Raw genomic sequence first — 12,644 nt, forward strand, 5'->3', positions numbered from 1 at the left:
ATGTGGGGTGTACTTAAACTGAAACCATGGACAGAGTTCAAATAGATTGTATTGAACTCCCCTTCAGTTTCTAGACACTTGAGAAGTACATGATGGCATTTACCAGTGTGATGGTTATAAAAGAATGAATCTTAACAATCAGGGTGCAAGAAAAACACAGAAGTTACTTTCAGTCTATTTGGATAGTGGTTGCCTTTGCAGATTCCCACTCTCCTCCTCCTTCCTCTACTATAATGTCATCCACGGTCAGTGAAAAGCCACAAGAAAAGGTAAGACTAGGCTTCAGTTTTGGCACGAACACCGGCTCAGTCTCATTGTTGAGAATCTGTAGGACCTTCCTCATCGAAGGCCTCACCGAGCTATCCGGGTTTGCACAGCTCAATCCAACAAGTAGCAGTTTCCTCATTTCTTCTTCCTTGAACTCGCCATTCAACCTTTTATCGGCTGCTTCGATGATCTTTCCCTGAGAATGTAATCCCCAAACCCAATCTACCAGATTGACCATCTTTTGAGTACCTGCTTCTCTTTCGATCGGCCTCCTCCCACAGGCCACTTCAAGGATAACCACACCGTAGCTGAAGACATCGGTTTTCTCAGTTGCTTTCCCGTATTGTAGATACTCAGGTGCGAGGTATCCCATTGTTCCTGCAGTTAGAGTTGAAACCGGGCTCTTGTCGTGATCCATGAGCTTTGCCAATCCAAAATCGCCCAGTCTGGCATTGAAGTTCGCATCCAGCAGTACATTACCAGTCTTTATATCTCTATGAATCACCTGCTGCTCACATTCCTGATGTAGATATGTCAGCACAGAGGCTAATCCAACAGCAATGTTGTATCTGTGAGACCAGTTTAACAAGCTAGCTTCTACAGATTCCTGGTAGAGCAGCTTATCAAGGCTCCCATTCAGCATAAAGTCGTAAACGAGAAGCAGTTCACCTTTCTCGACGCACCAACCTTGGAGCTGAACTAAATTTTTGTGCCTCAACCGAGCTATGATTGTCAACTCGGCCAGAAACTCGGTCTTTCCTTCGTGGGAATGCTTCGATCTTTTAACAGCCGAAATGCCTCCTGATGAGGTGCAAAAAGCCTTATAGACAGTCCCAAAAGCCCCATTGCCAATGATCCTACTGGAGTGAAATCCTTTTGTGGCTCTCTTTAGTTCTCTGTAACAAAACTCCCTAGGACCTGTCAAAAGCTCTGCCTTGAAGCTCTTTTGAGTCCTAATCTTCCTCCATTTCCTAAGTGAAAAGAAACCAAACACAGCAATCACGGCACAAAAGAAGGCCGGTCCGGCGATCCCGAGACCCAGCCCGAGCCGACTGTGATGACCATTTCCAGAATCAGATATAGAAATATTAGGAGAATCAATCACAGAGCTATCAGAAACATTATGAGGCTTAAATCGACGTCGAGCAGGAACAAACCCAGAAGTATGAAAGCTCCAACTCTCAATCAAATAAAGATCAGTACTCCCTTCAGTCGAACCCGAAAACCCGACATACATAACCTCCTTAAGATAGCTCGAAAGATCGACACTAACGTCGAGAAGCGCCTCAGAAGGCTTCAAACTAGAATTACTCAAGAAAAGCCTCAACCTACACTCCTCATTCTTGTACTCAATCCAAGCCGTAATGGACTCCCCACTCTTGAGATTGAGCTCTTGAGAAGCAGGATCGGCCGTCTTGATTGAAACCAAGCTTTCAATGTCGAAGCCAACATGGTGATCATTAGGATCATTGAAGACAGAATCAAGCCGAGTGTCGAATTCAACCGCGACAAACTTGTTAACCAAACGGGAGGAATTGACGAGGCCTAAATACCCACCGGGACTACCGAGGGTCCGATTATCAGGGGAGAGGAAAAAGGAAAGACCGTCGCCGGAGAAAGTGGGGTTAGTATTAGTAATGGAGAAAGAGAATCTTGTGGAGAAAGAGGCAGTAATGTTGGTATCGGCGTCGTATAATCCGATGGGTTGATTGTAAATTACAGCGCCGGCGCTGGAGGAAGGGACTCCGAGCTCTTTGGTGAGGCCGATAACGCCGTCGCGGAAGTGGGAATCGCCGAGGAGAGTGAGGTTTCTGATGTTGAAAGAATTGAAATCGAAGCCGATACTCTGTGTTCTTGGCGGAGTGAAGAGGAGGAGGAAAAGGGCGACGGCGAGGAGATTTCTTGGGGTCATTGGGGCGGAGAATGGCTGAGTTAAGGATCTGGAGATGGGTATTCAAGAACTGAGAGGATTGGATTGATGATGATGGTCGATGTTCTTGAGTCAAAGAAAATGGAGTTTAAACGGTAAGAAATGGGTCAGTGTGGGGTATGGGGTTTGAAAATAATGGAAACAAACAGAGTATCCCAACGGTAATGATAAATGAGTAAGGAAAACGACGACGTTTACGTCAAAGTAGTGACACGATAATGTTTTTAGTTTTTAAATTGCCTTTTTGTCAGTAAAAGATATTCTGATTCGACCGAATATATTAAAAATTAAGAAGAAATAAAATGAAAAGAAAATCAGAAAAATGTAGCCAGGGTATTTTAGTATTTTCACTTGGATTAATTAAATTAAAAAATTAGAAAAATCGCCCAAAAAAAAAAAAATTCTTTTTCAAGTTTGTAGCGTCGGATTCGTAATTTTGATGAAGAAATCAAAATGAATCTGGGACGAAAGGGAAAGAACGAGATTAAGAATATAATGAAAAAAAAAGTACAGCAGGAGCGGGGAAGAAGAATTCGATAGAGATATGATCAAGTATTATTACATTTTGAGCATGTCGTATGATTGTGTACCGTTATAGAATAAGGGATCACATAGTTAGGTCTTTCTTGCTCCTTCATTTTCGAGCACGATGAACGAAAGTGAATGAACGGACGTAATTGGACTTATTAAAGGGGTTTGCAAATATAAATTTGTGTGAGGGCAAAAAGGGAATAACAGAGAAATTTAGGTGTAAAAAGGATACTAAAAGAATGGGGAGTTTTTATAAAATTCATCCCCATGTGACCACCAGGGACCAGAATGCAAAATCCCAGTTTTACAATTATATAACCCCAGGGACCAAAATGCAAAATCCCAGTTTTACGATTTTATAACCGTTCTGAAGCAAAAAATTGATGGAATATGACCCACCGCCCTTTTCCCCACTTTCCAATGCCTTTATTTCCTTCACTGAATCCAACTATTTCTTTTATATATAATTATATGCATTTTTTTTTATAATAATTTCCATTCATTTTTGCATATGAAAAATCTGATATATCTAATTTTAAGCTGAGTTTAAATGAAATTAAATAAAAATTAATACCACTTCAATAACCCCAAAAAGTCTCATACCAATGAAGATAGTATTCCCCTCTTAGGCCCACAATTCTTTGTTCGATATGGTTAAGTTTAGGGCCCATGATCACTCACTCCCAACAATCCTCCCCTCCGACAAAATACACCATTTGTTCGACATTTGAAGATTTTATGGCATGGCTATGATACCATGTTAAGGAATTACGACTCTCCACAATGATATGATATTGTCCACTTTGAGCATAAAGTCTCATGGCTTCGCTTTGAGCTTCCTCAAAATGCCTCATACCAATGGAGATAGTATTTGAACCCATGAGTTTTCACTAAATTAACCAAGGTAGGACTCATTCCCAATAATCCTCAACATCAATAAAACTAAAAAAAATAAATGAGAAATACTCATAACCTCTATATTAAAAGGACTCGTTAACTCTACCATAGGTAACTTTGGGTTATAACCTTACCTCTTCCATTAAAAACTAACTTAAATATGACAAATAAATATTTAAATTATAATTAAATAGTGTAAATGGAAGGTGTTTATTAGTATTCTTAAAGGCAGCGGACTAGCGATTGTGCGGCACTCACTTTCCAACGACAAGTGAGCTGAGCCAATTTGTACTTGCGTCGCCTACGGCCAAGCGACGTATGATCGAGCCTCTAGCCTCGGTTTTAAAAGAAGGTTTTGGAAAACGAGGGTAGAGAGAGATTTTAGAAAGAGAGATTTTTGAAAGAGACGTTATATAAGCAAGCAAGAGAGAGATAACAACGGCTTAGCATATATAACCTTGGGTAGGGGGATATGACTTTGGACTAGTTCCGTAAAGTAAATTTAGTTTGGTCTATTAAATGAAACTTAAAATACATTTAATATAATTTGTTGCCCAACATATAAGAGATGTCTCCAACGTCTTCTAGAATTTTCTTTGATGAGCTCACCATAACTTGAATAAGTATACAAGGTTTGTTGTAGCTTTTTAGCTCTCGTCCTTATAATTAGACCTTGAGATATGAAAATTCCTTAGTCGTAGTTCATATCAATCAACCTTTGACTTAATGATGGGCTTAGATCGAACTTTGACATGTTGATTGTCTTGGATTGGTCTTATGACTTATTGTTTTTTTATCACTGGTTGATCAACTTGGGTCAACCTCCCGTTTGTAGGTCTTAGATCAACATCTAACTTATGGATCGATTTAGATGGCGTCTAGAGGTTTAGATCGACCTTTGAATCTTCTCCTCTCTAAAATGAAGGATGATGTGTTGAATTCGTAAGAGGTCGGATGAGTGAGTGGTCGAGAGCCCAGATGTACAATAGAAATGGTCGTCCTTTGAAAAGACTATTATATGTCATCAAATACACACGACACGACACGACACGACACAATCTAATTGAATTAATTCTTGTCACCAACGGGACATGGTGTAAAGGTCCCGAATGCTCGTGTAGAGATTAGTAATTTATTTTGTACATATAAATGATATTATATTTTAAATTTAAATAATTTAATAATAATATTGGATTAGGTTATGCCACCAAAATGACCTTGGTTTTTAGGTTTATCCAATTTAGTCCAGCAACTACAGCATCGATTGTTCTCTGCGTTCCTTGAGCAGCGTTTGTCGCCGGCCTTCGTTCAGTCACCGCCGGTGAACTGACGTTATCGTCCTTCCGCCACAGTCGCCGTGATCCCTATCTGAAATTTCTCTGGAAGAACTGATCATCTGATTTATTTGCTAAATCAAGCATCTGGAACAATAGCAAAGATCCAAAGCAACTTCTGGGTTTTGTTTCTGTTATATCAGGTAATCTCACTTACGACGCGCTTTAAAATGTTATATTCAATTGAATTTTATGTTCTTGTGATGGAAATTGTTGGCTGGTTTGAACTGAGTTTATTGACGTTACAGTCACCGATTGTTGTTTTTTTTTTTTTATGGATTTCTTGTTACTGTCATTGATTGTTGTTCGCTATTGTTCTTGTGATTTGAAAATTATTTTCGGTTATTAATTGTTGGAGCCCCAAATCGAGTGGGTTGCTGAGGTAATTGACCTAATAGAGTGAGTTGCTGAGGAAATTGGCTATAAATTCAGTTCTTGTGTTAACTCCCCCACGATTCTATCTTCTCATTGTCTTTAGCTTCATCTTAAGAAATTCCAATGGCGGAAAATATCTCTTCACATGATCAAAGATCAGACATAATAAGTTCCGTGGAGATCCCTTTGCCGGTTGATAAGTTAGCGTTGGAATTGGTTGGCCATGGCTCCTCCTCTGGCTCCTCGATCAAGTTAGTTCTTCATTACAGTTTCTTCATTTGTAGGTGAATTTGCTGTTTTAACTCAAACATTCTGTCTTAAATCTAGGCCTAAAACGCTCGCGGTTCTTGTAGCTACTGGAAGCTTCAATCCTCCCACTTATATGCATTTACGCATGTTTGGTGAGTTGCTAATAATTTCCTTCATATAGTTGCTTGAGAATTTGGAAAAGGTCAATGAATTTCATTGCTGGAGTATCAGAAATATCTCAATGAAACAGTGAATTTTATGATAGACATAACAATATGACATTTGAAGTTCATATTTGTTCAAACTTAGATTTTCATTTTGTGCATAGAAATGGCGAAGGATGCACTGGAATCAGAGGGCCTTTGTGTTATTGGAGGCTATATGTCTCCAGTTAACGATGCATACAAGAAAAAGGTAAGGTATGCAACTTTATTGACATTTTCAAACCTTCTGTAGCTAAAATGATACATAAAATTCATGATGCAATTACAAGAATGAGGGATAAGGAATGAACCTACGCTCAATATCAATTGAGATTAGAAAGGAGTTAATTGATTGGCATAAATAAACAAAGGGAGTAAGTTTGGAAATGTTTGTAGTTTATGCTTTCTTTTATTAATCACTATTTCCTTCGGTTTCTTTTCGATGAAAATATCATACAAGAGGCTCCTAACGTTATCTGACATGTACTTCAAACAAAATCTCGAACACCACTCTAGACAAAGAAACTTCCAATAAATGAAAAACAAAAAACAGTATATCCAATTTGTTTTTTTGGTCATAGTGTTCTAAGAAAGTATGCCCTTTGGGGCACTTTGCTTCATAATCAAGCACCCTTTGAGGTGCATGCCTGCGCAAAAACGTGCTCCACGTGTTTTTCATTAGTGTGCTTCATGTAAAATACGTTCATCTTTTTTATCCATCTTGGAATGAGATAGAAGGTAGAAAAGGATGTTAGAGAGGCCTGAAAGAAATCCACTCCTTTAGAAATATGAACTTCCTTTAATCTCTGGAACTTGCAAAAGTTTTAGATGGCTGAGTGGTTTTGATCACATATGAAGTGATAGTTATATATGATAATTGGCTCATACTGGCTATTTCTTATGTTTTGTTGCATGGCCTAACAGAGCAGAGCTTCTGATAATTATTTAGGGCCTCATTTCTTCGGAACATCGAATAAAGCTCTGCGAACTAGCATGCCGAAGTTCAGAATACATCATGGTCGATCCATGGGAGGTATTTCTCTTCTTTTCCCTCTTGGTGTGCCATCACTCGATTACTTCATTGTTCTTATGTCGGATAGGTTGGAATTTGACTTCTGATTTAGGCCAGTCAAAATAGCTACCAACGCACATTAACTGTTCTGTCTCGAATCAAGACTTCACTGTGTGCCATTGGATTGTTTCCCAAAGGTATGGTTTCTCTTGGGACGATGACACTACTGGTTAATTCCGGTTGGTTTAAAGGTTTCATCAAAGATTTGATCTCCTACCTCCACTTATCTGGAAACGTTGAAAGAATGCATTCTACATATCGAACCTACCCCGAGTATAATTGCATTAGATGTTTCAAAAGGTTACTAGAATAATGATCGTGTTTCTCTGATTTTGTAAGAATCCCTGAAGGTGATGCTTGCTTGTGGTTCTGATTTGATTGAATCTTTTGCAACACCTGGAGTTTGGATACCTGATCAAGTATGCATATTATTCATAATTCATGTACCTATGGCAATCACTCTAGTTAGATTCAAGCTTGTGACACTGCTTTTCATGTCCCTTCATAGGTTAAAACCATATGCCGAGATTACGGTCTCATTTGCGTTAGTCGAGAAGAACAAGATATCGAGAAAATCATATCGGATAATGAAATTCTGTACGAGAACAGGGTAAGCAATGCAATGCAATGCTGTCACAAGACAACATGACTCTTTTTGTGAGTTCTTTTGCAAGTTCTAATATTGAAAAAAATCCTTTTCTACAGAGCAATATCAAAATTGTAGATCAAATTATACCCAACATAATAAGCTCCACCAGATTAAGGTAAGCTTACAGACGAAGGGTAAAGTTGGAAACGTTAAATCAATCTTTTTCGGTATTAGTTCGCATAATCATATCTATCCATTTATAGGGATTGCATTTCAAAAGGACTGTCAATCAAATATCTTACTCCTGATGAAGTTATCGAGTATATAAGAGGGCAACATTTGTACTTGAATCCTTGATGATGCTTTATGTTCGGTCAGATGAATAGAGGATCAATCGACCTGGATTTTTATGAGCGTTGGTGGGTCTTGGAGTGTCTGTCAATTGCTCTGGTGCGTACTCGGGTCTACTTCATATTAGTTTTTAAATTTTCACGATGTTTGAAGTAACTTTCTGAATGTTTTAAGAACAATCATACTTTAAATCGGGGCCATAAGTTAAAAACGGGTATTCAAATGATAGACTTTTTGATCAATACATGCTTACATTAGTTGAACTATGAAAACATTTATGAACGGACCATACAAATTTTAATAAGCCTTTAATTGCCTTTAATTTTAGCCCTATTTTCAAGGTAGAAATATAACTAACTTTGACCCGTTATTTGATTAATTAAAATTAAAATTTTATGTTTAATAAATGAATTAATATTAGACCGATTTTAAAATTCAATTATATTATTTTATATCATGGTTTGAAATTTATATATATATATAGATAATACCACTATTATTCTTATTATTATTATTATAAATACCTTTAAAAATAATTATTGGCAATGAAATTCATAATTATATTTGAAAACAACTTTTCGAATTATAATTATAAACCCTAAACCATTTCTTTATATTTGAAAATCATATATTTCATTGTAATTTCATTAACATAAAATTAAAAAAATAATAATAAATGATAAATAAAAAAGAAGCTAAATTTGGGAGGTTGGCCAATACCATAATTATGTGTTATAAAGTGCATCAAATCTTAGTTAATAAATTCTTCACTCTCTTTCTATTTATGAAATCTCAAGAAAAAGAGAGAATTTTCAAAATATTTCACACATTCATCCCTTTTTTTATTCTCAATTAACGTATATATTACAAGTTTTTCTTAATTTTGTTTCTAATAAAAAATGATAAAAAAAAAAAAAAGGAAAAAATATGATTGGTTGGAAGGAAATGGAGGCTCCATTGTGCATGTAAAGTAAAAGGAAAAAGAAATAATAATAATTTATTATAATAAATATAAAAAAATAATATAAAATTAGAAGAAAGAGAGAGAGAGGGCAATTGAATTGGCGGTCGTGATTACCAATGTGAGAAAGAGAGAGAGGGATTTGACCGGACACCGGAATGCAACCGGCTAAAAAGGAATACAAGGCAAATGGGACCTCTGTTTTCTGTATAAATCTCTCCGCTGCATGCTTCCCATCAAAGACACTTCTTTCATTCACCCTCTGCTATCCTTCTCACTTCTAGAGAGAGAAACTAGAAGGGCAATTATGGAATGTGGAGGAAGTTCAGCCGCCGCCGCAGGAGGAGGAGGCGGCGGCGGTGGAGATGGGTTCCATAGCTACAGAAGGCAACACTCTAAGCCAACCTCTGGTATTTTCAACTCTCTATCCCCCCTTTTGCCCCTCCTCTTCTTTTTCTTCCTATCTTGTTCTTGCATGCCATTTTGTTGCATGCTTGTACTAAAATGCTAAAATCCTATCTCAGTTGGAGAGAGGACAATGCATTTTTTATAAGGGTGTCGACGTGTTTTAAAACCCTTGAAGGAAAGATCTGAAAGAAAAAACCTAAAGAAAACAACATCTACTAGCGGTGGAAAGAGTTTTTTTTTTTTTTTTTTTAATTTATTTTTGAGTGTGTTTAGAGGTGTATGTTTGCATGTATATGTAAAAAGGTGAAGTCTTTAGAATAGAGAGAGAGAAGGAGTCATACCCATAGTTTTAGATTCAAGGTTTTTTTTTTTTAATTTATTTTTGAGTGTGTTTAGAGGTGTATGTTTGCATGTATATGTAAAAAGGTGAAGTCTTTAGAATAGAGAGAGAGAAGGAGTCATACCCATAGTTTTAGATTCAAGGTTTTTTTTTTTTAATTTATTTTTGAGTGTGTTTAGAGGTGTATGTTTGCATGTATATGTAAAAAGGTGAAGTCTTTAGAATAGAGAGAGAGAAGGAGTCATACCCATAGTTTTAGATTCAAGGTTTTTTTTTTTTAATTTATTTTTGAGTGTGTTTAGAGGTGTATGTTTGCATGTATATGTAAAAAGGTGAAGTCTTTAGAATAGAGAGAGAGAAGGAGTCATACCCATAGTTTTAGATTCAAGGTTTTTTTTTTTTAATTTTAGAGAGAGAAGAGAATGAGAGAGACTGGAAAAATTATTAGATGAGACTGTCACAGTCTAACTTAGAAGACTTGATTTTTTTTAATTTAATGCATTTTATAAATTTATTAAATTAAAATATACGGGAAGAGGGAGGGTTTTTTTTTTCGTTTTAAATCTTTTAATTTTTTTATTTAATCAGATGAGTGAGTTGGCAGTTGATGACGTGGCTAATTCGTAAGGAGATTAAAAAGTGTTTATTTTCAGCCCTTTTCATTTTCCAGAACTGAACTAACTACCTGTATCTCTTGCCTTTCCTCACTCGCCTTATGCGACGCGTGCGCGCGTGACTAACTCTGTCGCCGTTATCTTACCGCCTACCAACTGGCCACCCTTTCTATTCGCTGGCTGTTTTTCTGTTCTCCTAATTATTTTTCTTTATTTATTAACAAAATTAATAAAAATAGTTTTTACTTCCATTTTTAAAAATATTTTTAAACTTTCCAAAATTTTAGTGTTATTCTTAAAAAATTTTAAATACCTTTTAAATTAAAAAATAATTTAAAATACAATCATCCTCCCATTTTAATTTTTTTTATCAATTTCCTTACATTTTTTAATTTTAAAAAAACATATTTAAATTTTTTTTTAAAATTAAAAAAAAAATACTCTTATGGTAAAAAAGATAGCGTATTAATGAATTTTTGTAAAAGATTTATTTTTAAACACTATTTTAAATTTAATAAAATAAATTATTTTCCTCTAAAACTAACCGATATTATTAAAAAAAATTTAACTATCATTTATGTATTTATTTAAGGGCTTAATTTTTTGGTTTTTTAAATTTTAATTTTAGTCCTGTTTTGAAAAAAAATTATTTTTAATTATATTTGTTTGTGACTGTTAAAAAGTTTAACCATTTGGTTTTAGGGTTGAACCACCACCTCTCAAGCGGTGCAACGGCCACCGGCAACTCTCCTGCTACCTGCCATGTGCCGGTCACTGGTGCCAACAATGAGCAGAGCCAACAATGCATGGTGCGAGAGCAAGACCAATACATGCCGATTGCTAATGTGATACGCATCATGCGACGAATCTTACCCTCTCATGCAAAGATATCCGACGATGCCAAGGAGACCATCCAAGAATGTGTATCGGAGTACATCAGCTTCATCACTGGAGAGGCTAACGAGCGATGCCAACGGGAACAACGCAAGACAGTGACAGCAGAGGATGTCCTTTGGGCTATGGGGAAGCTTGGCTTTGATGACTACATCGAGCCACTAACTATGTTCCTCAACCGATACCGTGAGTCGGAGAGTGATCGAGTTCGTACTGAGCCGATCTTGAGGCGCAATGTGGATTATGTGCCACAAGTGGGGATGATGCCACCGTACGGGCAAGCGTTTCCGCTAGGGCACACCTCGACAGGGATGTTCGATGCAATGGGCGGATACTATGGTGGAGGTAGGAGTGGCGGGACGAGCTCCGGAAACGGTAATCAGCTTTGATATGAGTTTGAAGTAGAATAGCAATTTGAAATCAAGGCTAATGAATAAATATAAGAAGTAAGAAGTGAACGTGACCCATTTGCATGATGAGAATATGTAAATTTATGATAAAATCGTCGTTTTTTTTTTTTTAAGTGTGTTAAAATATCATTTTAAAACTTAAATATACTTAAAAAGTCCATTGATACATAGAATATAATTAATAATAATAATAATTCATTTTTGAAATATAATATATATTATACTCGTGGGCTTGAGCGAATCAAATGTGGCCCAATTCATTGGGCCGACATAACTTAAATTAAGCCCAAACTATGCCACGTGGCCTTTTGATGAGATTTAAATTTTCAACCTCAGAAAATAATATAATAATGATATATATATTTTAAATATTTGTATTTGCTTTAATAATAATACTTTTTATTTAATTATAGAATTATTTAAATTCAAAACATCATTATTTTATATTATGTTTTGGATTTAATTTTTAAAGCCTAGCCAATTTAAGAAATGAACACATATAAGTACATTAAATGTGATTCATTTTATTTATGTTTTAAAAATATTAGTTCATTTTAATTTCATAAAATTATGATTATTATAAAGTTGGCTACAATTTAACTTTATGACATAAATATTATATAAATATTATTCTTTTATATTTACCACCATAGGAGGAGGTGAAATAAAAATTACTTCAACCATAGTTGTTTTAAAGTGTTTTTAAATCAAAGAAAAATTAAAGAAAATAAAATTTTAAAACTTGTTTTTATTCTTACAAATAATGGTTATCTAAAAAAAAAAAAAATTAAGATTAAGAAATTACAAGAAAACAAACCTAATCTTTGAAAACAAAATAATAATAATAATTAACCAATGTGATTTTACCGCTTTATTTAGTATGGGTCTTTTTGTACAGATTATCCGACTTAACTGTCTTTTTGTACGGATTATCCGACCCAAATTATAAAAATTAAGTTGGGTTGAATTTTGTTTTTTAAGTTTGAGTAAGATAAATTTTTGGAAAAGAAAATTTGATTTAATTTGTTGATTTGACATATTTTTAGTCAGCTCCGATCGAAAATAGAGTTACACTCTAATCTAACATTGCTCTACTTTTAAAAAGATTAATAATATTTCATATTTGTGATAGGATATTAGTGATGCATTGTCTTGTAAGTATCTAATATTTAAACTTTATGATATTTTAGTTCTTAACATAACGTGAATAAGTAGAATT

At 35.4% G+C, this 12,644-nt stretch overlaps 3 protein-coding genes across 8 annotated transcripts; 2 read left to right on the plus strand and 1 right to left on the minus strand.

Annotated features, from left to right (window-relative positions):
• Positions 1 to 33: 33 nt before the first annotated feature.
• Positions 34 to 2,270, minus strand: LOC111500261 (probable L-type lectin-domain containing receptor kinase S.7). The gene has a single exon (XM_023151971.1). It carries the CDS (start codon positions 2,177 to 2,179, stop codon positions 170 to 172), a length of 2,010 nt encoding a protein of 669 aa, XP_023007739.1. The 5' UTR covers positions 2,180 to 2,270; the 3' UTR covers positions 34 to 169.
• A 2,560-nt stretch (positions 2,271 to 4,830) lies between these two features.
• LOC111465089 (nicotinamide/nicotinic acid mononucleotide adenylyltransferase) lies at positions 4,831 to 8,081 on the plus strand. Of its 6 annotated transcripts, XR_002714129.1 has the most exons (11): positions 4,834 to 5,102; positions 5,438 to 5,585; positions 5,662 to 5,735; positions 5,912 to 5,997; positions 6,736 to 6,819; positions 6,911 to 6,995; positions 7,198 to 7,277; positions 7,367 to 7,468; positions 7,564 to 7,622; positions 7,711 to 7,924; positions 7,965 to 8,081. XR_002714129.1 is itself a non-coding variant. In XM_023109376.1 (10 exons), the coding sequence occupies exons 2-10, from the start codon at positions 5,458 to 5,460 to the stop codon at positions 7,802 to 7,804; spliced, it is 792 nt and encodes a 263-aa protein (XP_022965144.1). In that variant the 5' UTR covers positions 4,833 to 5,102; positions 5,450 to 5,457; the 3' UTR covers positions 7,805 to 8,040. The 6 variants fall into 6 exon arrangements, 5 of the variants coding, with proteins under 5 accessions (XP_022965145.1, XP_022965146.1, XP_022965144.1 ...); XM_023109376.1 differs by having other exon boundaries at positions 4,833 to 5,102; positions 5,450 to 5,585; positions 7,711 to 8,040; XM_023109375.1 differs by having other exon boundaries at positions 7,711 to 8,040.
• Positions 8,082 to 8,862: 781 nt separating this feature from the next.
• On the plus strand, positions 8,863 to 11,526 carry LOC111465094 (nuclear transcription factor Y subunit B-9-like). The gene is made up of 2 exons (XM_023109383.1): positions 8,863 to 9,169; positions 10,824 to 11,526. The coding sequence occupies exons 1-2, from the start codon at positions 8,986 to 8,988 to the stop codon at positions 11,402 to 11,404; spliced, it is 765 nt and encodes a 254-aa protein (XP_022965151.1). The 5' UTR covers positions 8,863 to 8,985; the 3' UTR covers positions 11,405 to 11,526.
• Positions 11,527 to 12,644: the final 1,118 nt, after the last annotated feature.

The sequence above is a fragment of the Cucurbita maxima genome, unplaced genomic scaffold (genome assembly GCF_002738345.1).
Source record: "Cucurbita maxima cultivar Rimu unplaced genomic scaffold, Cmax_1.0 Cma_Scf00028, whole genome shotgun sequence".
Taxonomy (NCBI): Eukaryota; Viridiplantae; Streptophyta; class Magnoliopsida; order Cucurbitales; family Cucurbitaceae; genus Cucurbita; species Cucurbita maxima.